At 58.2% G+C, this 20,055-nt stretch overlaps 1 protein-coding gene across 7 annotated transcripts in view; it reads right to left on the bottom strand.

Moving 5' to 3' along the window:
• Window positions 1–804: 804 nt before the first annotated feature.
• The window catches only part of NACC2 (NACC family member 2), a 90,850-nt gene continuing 71,599 nt past the window's right edge, over window positions 805–20,055 (bottom strand). For all 7 annotated transcript variants that reach the window (XM_058445374.1, XM_058445373.1, XM_032761359.2 and 4 more), the window contains 4 exons: window positions 10,693–10,857; window positions 8,286–8,391; window positions 7,623–7,720; window positions 805–6,460 (listed from right to left, as the gene is read on the bottom strand). In XM_058445374.1, coding sequence (XP_058301357.1) covers window positions 5,952–6,460; window positions 7,623–7,720; window positions 8,286–8,391; window positions 10,693–10,857 — 878 coding nt within the window. In that variant the 3' untranslated portion in view covers window positions 805–5,951. The remainder of the gene's footprint in view (window positions 6,461–7,622; window positions 7,721–8,285; window positions 8,392–10,692; window positions 10,858–20,055) is intronic.

A 20,055-nucleotide genomic window follows, 5' to 3' on the forward strand; every position in this document is an offset into this window, starting at 1 on the left:
GAACCCTGCGAAAGGGGAAGAGAGGCCAGGGAGGGGTGCCCATAAGGTGATCAGGGTGGTCCCCTGGACAAGACCCTCACAGGACAGCAGGAAGTGAGGAGCCCACCATGAAGGTATCCAGAGGAAAGTGCTTCCAGACGTAGGAGGCACCCATCAAGGGCCCAGCAGGACCCCAGGTCTGCAGGACACATGATTGCAAAGCACTCGGCCTGTCCTTGTGAATACACCAGAGGAGCAAAAGGGAGTGGGGCTGGCCACGCAGCCTGAACCCCAGAACACCAGCCCCAGAGCTGGAGAGAAGGCCAACCCCGAGGGCCCAGCTCTGCCTACCTGCACTTGTCTCTCTGTTCACCTGGGGGCAGACGTGGCCCCGGAGGGGGTAGGTGAGGGGGAGGGAAAAAGGAAGCCACACACCTTTTGGGTGGCAGGTGAGGCAGGTGAAGGGGCTGCCGCACTTCTCAGACAATAAAACCAAGGTCCCGAAAAGGAGACCCCCCCGACCCTGGCAGGTCGCCTGGGGGTCCGGACAGGGCCCCCCTCTAGCAGGCACACTAATACCTGCAGACATCCTACCCACCTGCCCCTTCCCTTGTAAAACACTGGGGAGAACAAGAGATGGGTCAGGTGGCCTTGAACCCCACAGCCAGATCCCTGCCCTGTTGTGTGGCCTGGGGACGCCGCTAACAAGGGCAGGGGTCCTGAGGCTGCCCCTGGGGGACCACTGGCCACCCTGCCTTCAACAGCCCAACCTTGGCTCTCTGTGTCTCCCCCAAACCCCCCAGGGCCCAGCCAAGTCCAGGAAACTTAGATTTGAACTGACTTTATTATTTTGTAAATGTGAATTTTACAAAGCGCTTTACAATTAATGATCACATCCTTTTGTTCGCTTGTCATGGATTTCCACTGTCTGAAACAGCTCTGAGCACGCTTGAAGCCCTCGGTTTCCCTGTTCGCTTTTGGATGTTTCAGTTTTAGTTATTGATACAATGTCAGCCATGGCTAAAAAGTAACAGTCTTGACTCTATCGAGTAACAGCACAAAAAGAGAGTGAGGGCTCAGGAAAACAAAACAAAGGCTTCCTCCTTAAAAAAAAAGAAAAAAAAAAAAAAAAAAAAAAAAAGCTAAGCATCTGTGGCTGAAATCTAACTCAGTGGTACTGTGAAACCTTCCTTTACAGCACAGGAAAATTTATTTTTTAACAGTCGTGAGTTACAGTACTTTAACCCCTAAACAGACTCTTTAAAACAACCGTCTCCTTTTTAAAAGTCTCTTTTTTCCAAACATTCCATCCAAAGGATGGATGTTCTACTTGCACCCAGTGCCATCCAAATGTTCAAGTCAAAAATATTTATACATTTTATACTTAGTTCTTTTTTTTGTCTGCTAAAAATAGTATTGCAAGTTTTGGCTTCTTTTGACATAAAAATCACAATCATGTGTACGATGCTGACAATGGAAGCGACTGATCGGAATACGAGCAGGTCGTCCGGTCTGAATGCTTTCGATTCTGCATAATTTTCCTTTCCTTTTCTTCTTCCAAAGAAACAAAACAAACAAACACGAAAAACCTTTGCCATTTTAGAAACATCTTGTACCAAACCCTAAATGCTCCGGTGGTGACGTGCACGCACGCACACACGCACACATACGCACATACACAGACGCGCACACACACACACAGACGCACACATGCACACAGACGCACACACACACAGACGCATGCACAGACGCACACACACAGATGCACACACGCACACAGACGCGCGCACACACGCACAGACGTGCAGATGCGCACACGCATGCACACACAGATGCACACAGACGCACACACGCAGACGTGCGCACACGCGCAGATGCGCACACGCACACAGACGCACACACGCACACAGACGCGCGCACACGCACAGGCGCGCACACGCATGCACACACACACAGACACGCACACGCACACAGGTGCACACATGCACAGACGCACACACACACACAGACACACGCGTGCACACACACACGGAGCTGGCTGGCTGACATGACAAATGTATGCAGCAGCAACATTCTGAAACAGTAGTTACAGCTGAGGACAGCTACGAGCTCTCGATTCTGCATTTAGGCCTCGCTGCTGGCAGAGGCAGAGGCAGACAGAGGTTTCTTGGAGTTTTCAGTTGGTTCATGGGCCACAGACCTTTTTCCACTTGCTGCCAAGATGTTTCCATAAAAATTTCCCTCCTGAGGGGAACCCAGGCAGTACACAGCTGGGTGGGGTGGGGGGACTGGGCCAGTGCTTAGTTTCAGCTGTGGAATGAGGACAGGTCAGGGTCAGGAACTAGAGTCCCCTCAGAGGGGGACCAGCCCCGAGGGCCAACCAGCCCTCCCTCCCTACCTTCTGCTTTCCTCCGGGCTCGAAACACAATTGCCAAAGAATGACTCTTCCTGGAGGAGAAAGGAGGCCAGGCAGCCGGCTCCTATCTTCTAGGAGCCCCGACCCGCAGAGGCCAATGCCGGCACACCCAGGCGGGTCCCGCTGACCTCTTGCCCACAGCTTCGTCCACATTCAGGGGCAAAGTACAACAACCAAATCCAATGCAAAGTTAAGTGACAACAGAGAACTCGGGTGGGCAGACACAGTGCGGAAAACAAGACAGAATTCAAGTACCGAGGCACCCAGCCAGGCGCGGCCCGCCGGGCTCACAGTATCTGTCACACCTCCAGTCCCTCCTGGACCTCTGCATGCAACCCAGCTGCCTCCTGGGCCCATCCCCTTGGGGAAGAGGAGGGCAGGGCAGGAGAGGCGGCTAGGTCCCAGGCCCACCACCTGCCAGGCGGCAGCTCCAACACGGTCCAGTCCCTTCTGTCCTCCTCAAAAGGTGTGGAGATAACGTAGCTCTGTAATAGATTCTATATAGGATATGCATATTGCTAATAGTCAGGCTTAGGGATAAAGGTGCAGACATCTCATAAATACTGAGTGGCTCGTCTCTCTCTACAGGGTCTGGATGAGTCAGGGTCACACTCACAGGACAGGACAACCCCGGATTCTGGAATTAGTCATCTTGTAAACAAAGGAGGGAAGGGTCCGGCTTTCGTAATTGGTTTCCTTGGGAAAAATGATCAAAGGATGCTAAGGCACTCTGGAAGGCCCCTCCGAGCCCGGGCCGCCGCCCCCGCCCCACGGTACATTCAGGACGCGGAGGGAGCACACGACAGGTCCGCTCAGCAGCCACGCACGTCCGCAGACACTCCCGGCTCACGCCCACCGTGGGACACATTAGTGCAAAATGCTCGGCCTGGCCCACCCGGGGCGCAGGGAGAGCTCAGAACCCATTCACATTAAATTATTATTATTTAAGTTTTATCTATAGCTCTTGCCTTCCTTACCCAGAACAACAAAACAGACGGCGATTACAAACGAGTGAGGAAGGGGCCACGGGACATTGTGCAGGCCTGAGCAGCAGTCAGGCGTCCTCTGTGCAGCTACCACCTCCGGCAGCGGCCAGCGGCTCCCTCCCTATCCTGGCCAAGGGTGGGGGGGGGGCACCCACTTTGGAGTGGAGGGCAGAGAGAGCCCTTCTGTCAGCAGCCAGGCCCCCAGGGATGGTCAAATTAAAGTGCAAATTTGGGTGTGGGGCAGATGAAGGAAACTCCAGAGGGAACTCAAGTGCAGCTCAACCTCCCCTACCCACCCCTGCTCCGCCCCGTGGCCTCCTCCCAGCTCTGAGGAAGGCTTGGTCCAGGTTCCCAGCGGGCCCCATGGGGGCTCCAACCCCACCTGGGCCCAAGACAGGGGAGGAAGAGGCAGAGAGACGCTCCCTCCAGGCTGGGTGGTTCTTAGTTCAGCAGAAGGTCTGGATGCCTCTGCACCGCTGAGCCACCTCTGGCCCTAGGAATGCAGGCCTTGGTCCCCCTGGACTTGGGCCCTGAGGAACGGGTGGAAGGGCCGAGGTTAGAGTCCACAGTGCCTGCCCATGGTCCCCCACCTCCTTCTGGGAAGCGACGTATTTTTCTGGAGGGCAGGCACGTGCTGGGCCTGGCTGGAGGCAGCCCAGGAGGCTGAGTGCAGTCTGTAGAGGCGGCCCCACGCGAGGTCTCCTAGGGCCTCGCCACAGGGGTGGGCCGTGGGGCAGAAAGGAGCCGCCCAGTGAGAATGCGTCTAACCCACACCCTGTAGGTCCCCAGGCCAGGGTGCAGCACATGGTCCTCCCCTAGCGGGGGCGGCCTCCGCTTGATGGGTTGTGGGGGTTGGGGGAGTGGGGTGCGCTGATCGGCCACCGCTCACCGGCCTGTGTGTGCACGAGAGGGGGTGCTGATGGGTGCAAGGCTGCACTTGTTTTGCGCGTGCAGATAGGGAAGCCGAGTTCTGGAGGGACAGAGGTGAGCAACAGACATTTCAAGTCTTGGGATGGGGGGTTCTTCTGGCCACACCTGGGAAGGAGGGCTGCCCCTGGACAAGGACACAGGCCCCCAAAACAAAAGGGAGGGACACCTGGGTAGGTGGCCACACCAGCACTTCACACAGGACTTCACACAGTCTGTGAGCCCTACCACTTAAAAAACAGTAATTAAATTTCAAAGGAAGCACTCCAGCCTCAAACCAAACAGGCCCATCTTCCATGGGCCCTTCCTCCACTGTCCCTGGCCCCCCAACACGATCCCTAACCCTCTGTCCCTTACCAGTGCCCACACCTCCAACTGCCCCAGCCCAGGCCTGTCCTGGCCGTCCCCTGCCTGCAGCCTCAGGCACCCTCCATCCATGCACAGCCCTCAAGGCAGACGGGGATCCCAGCACTGGGAGGACCCACTCTCGCCCTGGCCCAGCCCTGGCCGCTGCCTCCTGCCCGAGCAGAGTCCCCCCTCCCCAGGTCCGCCCCTGAGCTCAGCTTCACACATACTAGTCACCCACCTGGGACCCCCTTTTTTCCCCCAGTGGGAGACGAGTGGTCCCTGGCCCTGGGCGGGGGGCAGGGGGATGCACCCTGACGGCCACAGATGACCCACCCCAAGCCATGGTGGGCTGGGGACAGGGACACCCATCCCACTCAAAGTTTTTGTTCTATTGAGTCTGAAAGTTTCCAAACCATATATGAAATAGATCTAAATTAACGACAAAACCTACCAAAAACAAGACAAGCATAATCGCAAAGTGGCTGAGGCAGCAGAGGGCGGCGGGCGCTACATCAGCTGTGCAGGTCCCACAGTGGGCCCGGGCAGGACAGTGGGAGGCCAGGCGGGGTCAGCGGTGCCCTGGGGTCAGGGGACCGAGGGGCTGCAGAGCCGAGACGGATCGGACAGAACAAGGACAGGGTGTGGGGGCAGAGTAAAGTACCCTTTTCTCCACCCCCTGAGGGGTGGGCCACAGCCATCACTGCCCCCTCACCACACCCCTGCACACGCACGCACACACACACACTCGTGCACACACCCCACACAGGTGGGCCTGGCCCCGAGTCTCCGAAGAAGGAAAAACGAGGGATTAGGGCCCTGGGGCCTGAGCCCTGCCCTGTCGCCCCAGAGGGGTTCCATGGGTAAGGAAGGAAGGGTCAGTGACGCACACCCCAGCCCCCTCGCCACAGACCACTGCTGGCCCCTGCTTCGTCTTCTGGGCAGAAGGAGCAGGAAGGGCAGGGAGGAAGGGGCAGGGCTGGGCACTAGGGACCTGGCGGCCTCCCATCCTCCCCGAGAAGGGGGAGGGAAGCTACACTTGGAGACCGACCTTGTGAATATCAAAAGGGAGCCCTGGGAGCTTCCTCGCAGGAGGCTGCCAGTGGCCTAATTGTTTACAGTATAATGAATGCATTTGTTTCCTTCATCAATTTTAAATACAAGCAGAATAAAAATCACATTTTTCTCAGGCAACAGTAGCAGTTCAGTAGGTAAGTGGCTTGATCACATTTGTTTGTATTAGTAACGCATGCAAGCAGCTCTAGTACTCGGTCCCTCGCGCAGCCACCCAGCTCCGCTTACAAAGTCCCTGCATAGGTGCCCTCCGGCCTCCGGGCCGCGGCCGCCGGCGTCTGGGGCCTGCTGGGGCTGCCCCCGCCCTGCTCAAACGGCTGTGGGGGGCTCTGACCATCGGCGGGCAGCGGCTCCGGGGCGGCCACCTCCTGGATGACAGAGCCAGCCCCGTCCACCTCCTCGCCGGCGTCAAAGGCGGGGTTGGCGGCGGCGCTCAGGTCAACATTCACGGCGTCAGTTCTCAGAGCCACGATGGTGGCGGCGTCGCTCCGCCGCTCAGCATAGATGCGCTGCTCGAACACCTGTGCCGCGGCGGGCGGGAACTCAGGGTCAAGGGGCACACTGGCGGCGGAGGAGCCCATGACCGTGCGGTACATCTCCACGCCCTCCGGCAGCATGGACTTGATCTTGGGCAGCCAGCGCTTGCGAACGCGGCGGGCGTTGGTGCACATGTCCGCGGCGATCACGTTCATCTCGCTCTCCTTGAAGCTGGGGGCGAAGTTCTGACAGTACACTGTGAGGACGGGGCGGCGTGAGCTCAGCCACCTGCCTGCTGGGAGGCCTGCCCCTCCCCAAGGCCACAGAACCATGATGCCCTGGATGAGCCTCCCTGGCCACTCCTGGGGCCCATGTGACCACCTGGAGCTCTCCTGGGCTCAGCCAGAAGACCAGAGGTCACGTTTCTCACTGCTCGGCCTGGGAGGCCTCCCCCCCCCCATTCGTCTGGAATAGTCTCTGGCCTGGTCAGGCCCAGCAGCCTTGGTCATCCGCCAGCTGTGAGGCTCAGGCCTGTTTTCAATCTCTCTGGGCTTCCATAGCCCCACCGGCTAACGGGAACCGGTTGGTCAGAGGGTCCCCCTCTTGGGAATAACAAGACCCCTTCCCGTCCCAGTCCCAGCCTGGAGGAAGGGAGCAACAGAAGCCATCACTTCAGCAACACTCGCCTCCTTTCTCTGGCAGGAGCCCAGGCCAAGGCCGGGCCATTCCTCCCAACGGTATGAAGCCTAGAGGCAGGTCCCAGGGGCCACGTCTGCCTCGGTCCCTCCCAGAATCATCCCAGAGCCTCGGCTGCCACCCCACGTTTTGGGACCGTAACTCCTGGCCGCAAAGGCCCCTTTTTGCTGTAAAACTGAATTTGCCTCACAAGGTTTTTTTTTTTAAAGGAAGAAAACAAGATAGTGCTTCTTGGGCCGAGGGCCACAGGAGGCTGTGCCCTTGGCCACCTGGTGCGAGCCGGCAGCAGTCAGCATCTTCCACATCTGGGGTGCGGGCCGGGGGTGGCGGTCTGCCCTGGAGATGGACCGGGCTCCGCCCCCACACGCCCAAGAACGGGAGGCAGAAGCCGGCCGAACAGATGGCAAAGGCTCAAAATAACCGCAAAATGTAAATAAGGGGTTTTGTTCAAAAAGGAAAATTAGATCTATTTCACATATTAAAATAGTTTCGCAGCTGAATTCATCACACTTGGAAACCTACCAAGAACGTTAACACCTCAAGACCTGGCTTCTGAGAGCTGCTCTTTTCTCCTCGTCTTCCCCTCAATCAGACCATGCTCGGCCCCCGGGGACGGAAGCTGCAGGTGGCCAGGAGCACCCCCGGGGCCCACCCAGTCCTCTTCAGGCTGGGATCTGAACCCAGCCCCGGCCCCACCCACCCGAGACACCCCAAGCTCTTACATTTCACAGCGTTCAGGACCCGGCTGTCCAGCGGCTTCCGGCTGGGGTCGCTGGTGGATGAGCGGATGCCGGTCCCACAGCTGTTGGCCAGCGTGTTCCTGGTGGAGGGACAGGAAAGGCAGGCAGGGTGAGGATGACGGGGAGGGGACCTGGAGGCGACCCGCCCACGAGAATGCCCCGCTGGGAGGCCACTTGGCCTCACCCTTGGCTGGTCTGCGTGTGTCCCAGTGGCAGGAGCCGGCCCAGCCACCCTCTAAAGGACAGGACAAAGGAAAAGCGTCTGGGCTGAGAAGATGACCGGGTGATGGGGCTGCAAGGTGACCCGAGCCTTGTCCTCAGGGACTCCGGGGACGTCTGAGGAAGCTGCTGTGTCCTCAGGAAGGGTTCTGTCGTCCCATCCGCATAACAGAACAAGTGTGGCTCTTCACTTTTTCTGTTGTGGGGGTTGCATCCACAAGCCCCTTTGAGAAAGGCCATGAAAGACAGCCTCTCCCTCCCCTGGGAGCCTCTCCACTGTCCTGGGGCTCACCGGCCACCGCTGAAGTCAGGAATGCAAGAGGGCTTTCAATGCCACAACCCTGGACAATCAGATAGCTCACAGCTAAAGGAGCCAGAACCCTCCGCAGTTCCATTATGCCCTCCAGCACCCCTGCCCCGACCTACCTGTCAAAGAAGGTGGCCAGGAGCCTCCGCAGCAAGACCTTATGCTTCACCCCTGCGCACAGGTGGCAGTTCATCAGCTGGCCACGTGTGATGTAGACCCCAGAGCCTGCAGCCGCCAAACAGAAAAAGGGCTCGTGGCCTTCCTGGGACACTAGGGTCCGAAGAGGCACACAGACGGGTGAGGGGGAGGGTGGGGAGGAGCTGGGAGCTTCTAGGACTTTTTTTGGGGGAGGAGCAATTTGAGGTCCCACCTGCTGGTCACCAGGAGAGGCCATGGCCAAGGCCAGCCCCAGCAGGTCCCAAATCACACATGGAACTAAGCAGGGGGTGGGGAAAGCCACGGCGCCCCCCACCCTCCCCAACGAGCCCCAAACTCCAAGCTGTCTCCGCTATGCTGCGGCCCCCCAGCCTCAGCTCCCTCCCCGGGAACACACTTTGTTGTTGTTTAGAGACAGGGTCTTGCTCTGTTGCCCAGGCTGGAGAGCAGTGGTGCAATCATGGCTCACTGTAGCCTCAACCTCCCGGGCTCCAGTGATCCTCCCACCTCAGCCTCCTGAGTAGCCGGGACCACAGGCGCCACCACCATGCCCAGTTAATTTTGATGAAGTCTCCCTATGTTGCCCAGGCTGGTCTTGAACACCTGGCCTCAAGCAATCTTCCCACTTCGGCCTCCCAAAGTGCTGGGATGACAGGAGTGGGGCACTGCACCTGGCCTAGGGAACACACTCTGAGGGGCTGGCTCTGGCCCTGGGTTTCGGAAACACTCATGTCTTTGCCTTTCTGCTCCGTCCCAGATACCAAAGAGCCTCAGGCAACGATGAGGGAGACGGAATCCCCTGGCTGGAGGGTCTGGCTGGAGCTTTGCAGGGCCCAGCGCTGACCTCCTCTGGGTATGGGTGAAGAGGAAAACCAGCTAGGGCAGAGGCGTGGCCAGGGAGGTCCATGCTATGCTGTTTACCCTCGGAAACTTGACCACACCCCAGGTGTCCCACCAGGGTCTGGGTGAGCGAGGGCATGGACCAGCAGCAGGACTGACCCCGCTGGGAACAACGGGGAGGGACTGCTTTCTGGGGACAGCCAGGCTCAATGACCACGAGATGCCACGTCCCGAAGGACACTGATGTCCAGGTGCGCCTGCTTCCAGGAGCCTGTGAGTGCCCATGGCCTCTTCCTGCCATGGCCCGTCTCCTGCCCCACCGTTCCCACAGGCCCTTCCTGCCAGGGTCTGGGCTGGAGGAGCTCTCCTGAGGAGCTCATAAACTTGAAGCACGTCTCCAACCCCATCAGCCCCACACCCCAAACGCAGGCCACAGCTGCTGGAGGCTGGGGTGACTGACAGTATCTTCCCGGGACCACACCTATGTGAAGCACCAGGACCCACGTAGGCACCTGAGCCCCAGAGCCCAACCCCAGGGGCCCACCCAGCCCCGGCAGCCCAGCACTGCGCTCACCATCCAGAAGCAGTGCCGGGGCAGGGTGGGAGCTCAGGGCACAGCAAGGTGGGTCCCTACCCCTCCTGGCCAGGGCAGCCCAACACCGCCAGGTGCAGCCCAGGAGGCCACTCTCCCATGAGGACCGAAGTCCCTGGCAGCTGGAAGGCGAGGCCAGCCCAGGCAACCCTCAGGCAGTGGCTCACACCTGAGGCACTCGTCCTGCTGGGAGGGAAGACCCCGAGACGCTGCCTAAGGTGTAGCCTTTGGGGGTGGACAGGAACAGGACAGGGCTGGGCAGAACTGCTCAGGCTGTGGCCAAGGAAAGCACCTGAGGGCCCGAGCTTGGGGCTTCCTGGAAAACTGGGAAGAAATCCCCAGAAAATGGCCCAATAGTCACCAAAGAAGATGCGTATGGCGCAGGTCAGACTGGCTTCAGCCTGCCCCATCTTCTCCTTGAACAGTCGTAAAAATCTACAAGGAACTATGACACCAAAGGAATCCAACACAAAAGGTAAATATTCCTGAGCGAGGCCCGGCCCCCACGGGCTTCTGGACTCGGACGTGTTTGTTCTGCCAGAAGGATCCCGCCTTGACTGCAGCTGCCACTCGGAACCCGGCCGTTACCCTCCCTTGGTTACCCAAAGGCTGCAACTGGACCCTCGTGGGGTGGGCGGACTGGCAACCATACGTGACATGGTTTTATCTGTGACCTAAATTAAAACACATTGTGATTGCAGCCCCTGCCAATCAGGAGTGCGACCAGCCCAGGGGATTCAATTAAAATGCTAAATTAATTCAATTGAATAACTTCTCTTAATGACACATTCTTCTAAAAGGAAATTAGAGGAAATTTAAGATGTTCTTTTTTTTTTTTTGACTGATTGATGAGTACATTGTTCAGAGCTCAGCAATAAATAAATAAATAAATAAATGAGGACATTTGCATACAATAGATGGGTGGGAGGCAGCCTCACCTGCCACCAGCTCCAGCTTCTCCCCAGGGTCCCCCTCCGAGTAGAGCTTGGGATGGCAGCGGTATCCAATCTGGCTGATGAGGCTGGCAGGCAGGGCCACGAGGTCGCGGCGGATGAGGACGCAGGAGCGGCTCTCCAGCGGCACTGGCTCAGGCTTCTCTTGCACTGTGGGCCCAGAACCAACCTGGTCAGATGGGCATCTGGGGGGCTGCTCTTGTGTCTGCCCGCCTGCCCTCCATGCTCCCTGGACCCTGGGTTAGACCCATTCTGCCCACCTGGGCCCAGGTGAGGCCACTCTGTGCTGCTCTCCTGCTGGCCTGGGTCAGACTGGCTTCAGCCTGCCCCATCCCTACTTGGTGCCCTCTTGCCCACCTGGGTCCTGCCCTCACAGGGAAGCTCCTGTGAACGAGTGAGCAGGAGATGTGAGGCAAGGGATGCCCGCCCAGGCCCAGGGAATGAGCTGCTGACTCCTGGGAGGGTGCTATGCAGAGCCTGCTTGCCCGGCAGCAGTGACAGCTCAGTGCTCGGGGTCCCAAGGGAGAGTACAGCACACGACAGGATGGAGGACGGCTTAGCGGGGCCAGCAGGGCAGCCACTGCTGGGGCCACAAAAACTGCTGGGTGGAGGAGAGGCGGGTAGCTGGGCAGGGGTGACAGGTACTGTGGCCCCCAACTCTTCTCCCAGCAGCTCCCAGCAAGGGGCAGTGGGGCACGGCCACCCGACTGAGGGGCAAGGACACGGGGGACTCAGTGCATCCAAGAACACAGCCCTGGGACAGTGCTGGCCTGACAAGGAGCAGCTCCATAAACACTTGCCAACAGCCAGGCCAGCAGACGCGCCACCGCCACCAGGGGCAGCCCTCCTGCTGTCTGGGACTGTTCCCAACGAACCACTGCTGGGGCAGATGACGGCCAGGGGCCCTGCATCCTCAGGACCTGCAGCTGCGCAGCGCGACCCCGATGGCACCACGCGCCACAGACGGGCCCCTCGGAGGCTCCTGGGCCACACAGCCCATGGTGCCACCCCGGGGTCCCCGGGCAGGACTCTCTGCTGTCAGGGTCACAGAGCTCCTCTAGAGTGTTCATGGAGGGCCAGGACTGAGACCTTTCATCTGACGACCACCTGCTGGACACCCAGCATGCACCAGGCACGTGGGGCTGAGGAAACACAGCCCTGGCCCCAAATCCTGCCCAGCAATGCCTGGGGCTCCCACTTCCCCACGGGCCCCCCACTTCCCTGTTGCCCCCCACCCCCGCCACCTCGAGTCCCAGGAAGCCTCACAGGGCCCACCCTCACACAGGGGTCCTCACAAGCCCAGCAGGGTTCTCAGGTGAAGATCAGCTCCTCTGAGCGGGCCCCCAGTGCTCACATGCCACCATGGACACCAGTCCGGCACTCCTCACACCCCAGCCTGGTAGGCTGCCCGCACAGCCACCCTGCTTAGGTGAGGGCAGAATGCCGCCTCCCTCATTCCTGTGTCCCAGCACAAAAGGCAAGGCCCACCTGCCCAGTCAGCTGCCTTCACTAGGGAATCCCACTGCCCTGGGCTCCTGCACACCCCACTGAGCTTCAAGGCCCGCAGGGAGGGCCTCACGGCCCAGCCTCCACCTGCCCGATAGCACGAGGGCAGCCTGCAGGTGGGAAAGGCCCTCAGGCCACCCAGGGCTGGACCTTGCTTGCTGAGGGCACGGCGCTGTCCCCTTGGCAGCCTCAGTGTGATGGGAAGTCCCCCGGTGGGGGGCGGGGGGCAGCCTGCAGGACCTGCTGGTCTCAGGTGTGCAGAGGGGGGGGTGGGGTGGAACCTGCACGTCCAGCAGGCTCGGGGCAGGCAGCTCCATGCAGAGCCCACCTGCGGCCGCACCAGAATGCTCAGAGGCAGGTGCACCTGGCCATGCTGTCCCTGTTCCCCGTCCCTCCATGACCCTCACCTTGGAGAGTCACAGAAAAACTCTGCAGGGGTGGCTGAGCCTCGGGGCGTGGGGGGCTGCCAAGGGGGCTGCTGGGGAGCAGCCTGAGGACAGCAGGAGGCAGGGAGGGTCCCGGAGTCACCGGGAGTCACCTTTACACCCAGCGCCTGTCAGGGAGGGGCAGGCCACCCAGCCCTGGGGGGCTGAAACCTTGGTTACTGAGGACCCCACATCCCAAATCCACAGCAGGCGCCCCACTGAAGGCAGCACGGGTTCCACTCCTGAGAACCATGTGGGGTCTGAAACCACCCACCCTGGAGTCACCCTGACACTCCCTCCCCAGGGACCCACTGGCTCAGGATGAGCATGGTGCACACTGCGCCTGTCAGTCCCAGGAGGAGGGGGAGCTTCCCAAGGCCCAGGGACACGCGAGCAGAGGCTGCAGCAGAACAGAGGCCAGAAATGGGGCCTCGAAGGTGAGTGCGCAGCCCCTGCTCGGCCGCTACAGGGGTCAGGCAGCATTTCCCGGGGGGGGCAGAGCACTGCAGGATAAGCCCAGAATTACTCGAGTGCTCAGGGAACACAGCAAAGCAACCCGGGTGGTATTTTAACACATAATTACGCACCCCCACCCCCGGTGCAGCCTGCTGTGATTACACACGCAGAGAAGCAGCGCGGTGCGTGGCATTTACATAAAGAGTTCACCAACAGAAATAATTCCCCATCCACAACCACCTCGTCTCGAGATGTTTTTCTAAACAGCAGAAGTTGTTTGTGCTTGGAACACCCGCCCCTCCCCAGCCCCTGCCCAGCTCCCCAAGAGCCAGAGACTGTCAGCACCAGAACGGCCAAAACAACCTCTTCTATTTCTGCCTTGCCGTGCACTGGATGCTGCTGGCTAAAAATACCCCGCACCGAGTGGAAGCTCATCTGCAAAAGGTGCCTCAAATGTCTTCACGCAGCCTCCACCTCCCCGGCCCCCAACTCACCCTCTGCAGGAGCTGAGCTTCAAGGTCCAAGCTACAACTGGGCTTCAACGGAGAACCCACAGAGAGACTTGTTCACGGCAGAGACAGGACAGCTCATCCCTCGTGGCCCCCGGAAAGGCCATTCAGAGGCCCCATGAGTTGGGGCCAGAGCTGGGTTCCCAGGGTGGCAGAAGGCCCCTCGATGGGCTTGTGACCAAGGAAGAGGCCCCTGCCGGTCACACCGAGGTCCCTCCTGAGCCTGGGTCTCGGGTACTGGGGGACCTGTGGCCTCCTGTCACCCCAGGACTGGCCGCAGCAGAACTGCCACCTTCACCCTCGACAGCCCTGTGAAGAAACTCAGGTGCCAGGACGGTGCCCTCCAAACCTCTCGGCATGGTGACATCTGGAAACAGCTCATAAAGAGCAATGAGCTGACTGCATGGAGGTGAACAACCGCCCCCCCTGCAGGGAAGGTGCGCCAGGGTCACAAGAAGAGGTTCCAGAGCAGCAGCCTCCTGGGCAGCAGGGCCCAGCTACTGAGGGTAGGCAGGTGGGCAGCCTCCCTGGACCACACGGGGCGAAGCAAACACAAGGACAAACGCAGCCCGGGGCGTGGGGTTGGGGCCTTCAGGGACCTAGAAGGAGCCCCGCTGTACCTTCCAGGCCCTGCTGCTCCCAGCTGGGCGACACCAGAGGAGCCTGAGAGAGGGCGGCTGAGCCTGGAGGACACCACTCAGGAAGCAGCCAGACACAGAGGGACACATCCCGGGGCTCCACTCGCAGGCAGCCCCCAGAATCGTCAGGTCCACGGAGGCGGGAAACAGAGGGTGGGTGCTGGGGCTGGGTGGGGGAATGGGGAGGGACTGTTTCATGGGGATGAGAGGTTCATCTGGGGAAGATGGGAAGTTCTGGAGCCGACAGCTTGAGGCTCACACAACAGTGGGAACGCACTTAGCACCACTGAACCGCGCACGTAAAAGTCACCGCAGTGGCCCATCTTATGTCCACTTTACCACAATAACAACGCTCAGAAAGAACGAACGAACGAACGTCAGAAGGAGGGGGCCGTGCAGGTCTGGAGGGAAACCGGGTCTCACTGGCCTCACCCTGACTTTTCTCAACTCCCTGCGTTACTGACTGGGTTCTGAGGTGCTCCACAACCTCCCCAGGCAAAACACCCCGAGATCCCTGCCCACGGGCCAACACCACGGCAGGACGTCCCAGATGGCGAGCCCTGTTCCTGTCCCCAAGGCAGTGTGTCATCGGGGACTCGCCCAGGTGACACCATCAGAGACCGCACAGACAGCCCCACCAAGGGAGTCTGTGCGGATGTGGGCGGCATTGGCAAGTGGCAGGGCCACCCGGTAGAGCCCAGCAGAGCCTCGGCGGGGGTAGGAGGGAGACGGGGAGGCCTACTCCCTAAAAGTGTATACCATTTGTTAAAATGCAGAACAAGAAAATGAGCCCCTAGTCCTTGATGATATAGAAATATACAACTTAAATGCAAATGGACAGAAACAGTGCTGAATCACATTGATTTTAAGACTTCCTGTAAACCTACAGTCATGAAACCTGCGTGGTTCAGGTAAGTGGACAGACAGGTCAACAGCACAGAATAGGAGACCCACAAACAGACCCACATGGCCACGCTCGATTGGCTTTTGACAAAGGTGCACCAGCCATTCAATGGAGGAGGCAGCAGCCTTCACAAATGGGGCTTGAGCAACTGGCCGTCCGCACACACACACGGCACCAAAACCACCCTCTTTCTCAGCCTCCGTCCGCACACACACACGGCACCAAAACCACCCTCTTTCTCAGCCTCACACCCTACACAAAAACTGCAGAAAGTCTTTGTGATCTTAGGTTAAGCTAAAGCCTTAGACAAGACCCCCCAAAGCACAATCCACAATGGAAATGATTGATGAGCTAGAATTCGTCAAAATGAAAAACTTCTGATCTCTGAATGAAGATAAAAAAACAAGCTAGCCACAGACTGGAGAAAGATACTTGCAAATCACGTATCTGACAAAGGACTTGTATCTAAAAAATATAAAGAAATCTCAATACTCAACAGTTAAAAACAAACAATCCAGTTTCAAGAATGGGCAAAAGATTCGAACAGACTCTTCCCCAGGGGACTTACAGATGGAAATTAGTACATGAAAAGACGCTCAGCATCCTTAGCCACAGGAGAAATGCAAATCAAGCCACGTTGTGGTCCCACCTCCCAGTGCAGGAAACGTAAAAACACCAACGCCAAGTGCCAGCGAGGATGTGGGGCAGCTGGGACGTCCTGACGACGTGGTCCCACCTCCCAATGCGGAGAAACATAAAAATACCGACACCACCAAGTGCTGGCGAGGACACGGGGCAGCTGGGACATCCTGACGATGTGGTCTCACCTCCCAGTGTGGCGAAACATAAAAACACGCGGGGCAGCTGGGACGTCCTGATGATGTGGTCTCACCTCCCAGTGTGACGAAACATAAAAACACCAACACCACCAAGTGCCAGCGAGGATGCGGGGCAGCTGGGACGTCCTGATGACGTGGTCCCACCTCCCAGTGCGGTGAAACATAAAAATACCGACACCACCAAGTGCCGGCGAGGATGCGGGGCAGCTGGGATGTCCTGATAATGTGGTCTCACCTCCCAGTGCGACGAAATGTAAAAACACCAACACCACCAAGTGCCAGCGAGGACGTGGGGCAGCTGGTACGTCCTGACCTCACTAGGGAGAGTGCAAAGCGGCCACTCTGGAAAACTGCTTGGTGGCTTCTTATCAAGTTCAACACACGCTCATGACCCAGCAATTATACTTCTAGGTATTTGCCCAAGAAAAATGGGAGTTTATCTCCAAAGACAGCCTGCACAGTAGCGCTTATCCCGTCTCTACTCTTGAATGCCCCAGGCTAGACACAGCCCGGGTGTCCTGCAATGGGCACGTGGACAAAGACACTGTGAACCATCCACATGACGCGTTACTGCTCAGCTGTGAAAAGGAACAAATGATTGGCACACAACCTGGATGGATCTCAAATCATGCTGTTACACAGAAGACGTCAAATGGTTACACACTGGTGATCCCATTTGTATGACATTTTCCAGGAGACAAAACTTGGGGGACAGAGAACAGGTCGGTGGCCACCAGGGGCTGGGGTGTGGACAAGCCTCAAGGGCAGCATGGAGGGGTTTGGTGAGGGAGCCATTGTGAATGAGGAAAGGTCGGGCTACACACCTGTCCCCACCGGGGCAGCCTGCACGACTCTAGGCAGCCTCTGCTCACGGATCTGGAGGCTGACCTGGCACATGCCCTGCACTATCTCTGCAGCTGCCGGCTCAGCACAGACCAGCTCTAGCAACCTGTGAGGGACACTTGTGAACTTGGTGGCATCAGGCGCACAGCAGGTGCACAAGGACCCAGGTGGAAATGGTGAGGGGCAATGTGGGGGCACCACAGACGGGTGACCAGGCCCGGGTGATGAGGTAACGGGTGCCCCACATGCAGTAGGCCTCGGGGAGATGACCCCACTCTCCACATGGGGCCGTGTCCCACCCCCGAAAGCACACAGGTGTGGACTCAACACCCTCCTGCCCGATGCCCAGCCAGGTTGGGACCACAACTTGCTTCCCAGCTCCCCACCCAGGTGCCTCCTGATGGCCAGAGCCCAGGGCCGGCTGTGGGGCCATCTGGTGCAGACCTGGCATTTGGTGTGGTCACTGCAGCTCGGGGAGACTTGCCCTCCCTGCTGTGGCCCCTTCCACCCAGCTTTGGGGGTGGGTCCATGGTCCCAGCTGGCTACCTCCTGGCCAGTGGGCCTGTTCTGGGCTCAGCGCTTCTGGCAGTGAGGAGGGCTCACCCTGCTGGCCAGTGTCCCCAGGGCCTGGCACACAGCATGCACCTAACACACAGGCCCCATCAACTACCAGTGCTGGCTGGGGCAGTGCCTCTGTCATCCTCCAGAAAGACCAGAAATGACTTCCACGCTGTACTTCGTGGAAGCACAGAGGCCACAATTATTAGGCACGCCATTCTCTCATGTGCCACAGGGCAAAGGTGCCACCAATTTAACCACGCCATGCCATAACTGGGAAGGCAAAACCATCACCAATTACCACGCCATGCCACGCCACACCGTGCCTGTAAGACACAGCCCGTTTCACGGATGCTGAGACATGGGGAAATGCAGAAAAGCCCAGTGGGGAATGCCAGGAGGAAGAAAGGGATATTCACGTCAGGAAGGAGGGAGGAAGGAGCTGTAGGCATATCCTGGCCTCTCTGGGTCTCCTGGGAACCCAGATGGAAAGGGACTCACTGGTCCCTCGCGTCCCCGTGCCCACGCTCCCAGGTGCAGCTGCGGGGGAAGATGTGGGGGCCAGCAAGAAGCAGAATCCTCAATGGCACCCCCAGGGGCTTGCACCCGACGCGAGGGGCTGGCATGATCCTGCAGCCCGCCAGGGCACCGGGGCCTGCTCAGCTCTCGGAGCGTGTGGGGTCCCCGAGAGAGTGGGGCCCTCTAGGCTTCTCCACCAGCTCAACGGTCCCATCAAACCTGGCCCCTACCCTGCCCCACCCACACTCCTGGCCAGTGCCCTCCTTAGAGCTGAGGCTCCCTCCAGGCCTGGCAGGTACTGTCATTTTATCTCCTGCAAATCCCAGCACCCATTCCTGCCAGCACCAAGCCTGGTCCTGGAGACTCGAGAAGTCCCCAAGTGGTCCGAGCCTCCGACAGGGATCCCAGCGATGATTTTTATTGCTGACCTGACGGCATCCCTTTCCTGCTGTACATCCATCCACGCATTTCTCAGACTTGCCCAAGGACGTCCTCGAGACAGCAGGCGGCCCGCCCTGCCTTTGCAACAGCTTCTCCAGCCACGGGCACGGGCTGAATCAATCCCACCTACCATAGCACATGGCACAGGTCACTGCGAAGACACGAGCAGGGTCTGTGTGTGCCGAGAATGACGACCAGGACGCTAAGGACAAATGAAGGGCAATGCACGGGATGGCACCCACTCAAGTGTGTACCCACCGCCATACACACGTGCATGCCCCCAACCACACAAATGCACAGTCCCCCCCCCTACACACGTGCACATGTGTCAGACATGGAGGAAGCTCCCAAGATGTGTGCCAGCTGTGAGTTCCTCCAGTAGATAGAGTGTGTGTGTGGGGACAGAGTGTGTGTGTGGGGGGACAGAGTGTGTGTGGGGGGACAGTGTGTGTGAGGACAGAGTGTGTGTGAGGACAGTGTGTGTGTGGAGACAGAGTATGCGTGGGGGGACAGAGTGTGTGGGGGGGACAGAGTGTGTGAGGACAGTGTGCGTGAGGACAGAGTGTGTGTGAGGACAGTGTATGGGGACAGCGTGTGTGGGGACAGTGTGTGTGTGTGGGGGACAGAGTGTGTGTGTGGACAGAGTGTGTGTATGTGAGCACAGAGGGTGCGTGTGAGGACAATGTGTGTGTGAGGACAGAGCGTGCGTGTGGGGACCAGCAGGGGAGAATGGCTTTCACTCTATGACCTTTTCCGAGTCTTTAAGACAGTGAACACACATTAGCTATGCAAAAATAAATATATTTAACTTTTAAAATGCCCCAGAGATTCCCACTGTGGATATGAGGGAGCAGCCAATATTAGACTAATTCCCTCATCAAAAACAACTATCAAAATTATCAAAAAACCAACTATAACCCTGAGGGGCTGAGATCCTGAGAACAGGGACCTGCCAGCCCTGGGGTGGAGCAGATGGAGACGGCAGGGCCTGGAGGCGGCAGCGGCTGATGGAGCTGGGCGCCTCGGGGGCCAGGATCCTGAGAGCCGCCCTCAGGGTGCAATTACGGAACTGTCCCTTGGATATTTGCTGACTACTAAGTAGCCATGCATGCAGGCAGACATGGAGCAAAAACAACTGCCAAGAAATGAAAAAAACAAGGAAATCTAGAATTTGGCATCTTGTGTATTGGAGAGATGAAAATGGACTGATTTCAAGGCCAGCTAAGAGGAGGGGTTCTGGGGAACACCAGGCTTTCAGCTGAGGCCCTGGAAGGGCTACAGGCTAGCGTGTGGGGCAAACCAGAAACACCCCAGCCTTGGAGGATGTGGGCACGGGCGCTGCTGGATGGCACAGATTCCCCTCACTGCAGACCTTCACGCAACAGTCCCCAGACCCCTCTTGGAGTAGTGCTGCCTAGGACTCCTCACGTGTTTTCACACAATGTCCAGGACCAGGAATCCCAGAAAACAGAACCAAATGATAGAAAACTGTTTCACAAAGAGGTGTTAGATGTGGACCCATAGACCTAACGATGAAAAAAAAAAAAAACAATTTACAAAAGGACATCAGATCAGACAATTAGCAGACACCGGATTTAAAATAACAATTCTTAATGTGTACAAGAAATGCAGGCAACAAGATGGAAAATTTCACCAGAAAACTAGAATCAACAAAAAGGATTAAATCCTATTAAAAAAAAAAAAAAAAAA

This window comes from Hylobates moloch, unplaced genomic scaffold (assembly GCF_009828535.3).
Source record: "Hylobates moloch isolate HMO894 unplaced genomic scaffold, HMol_V3 SCAFFOLD_10, whole genome shotgun sequence".
NCBI lineage: Eukaryota > Metazoa > Chordata > Mammalia > Primates > Hylobatidae > Hylobates > Hylobates moloch.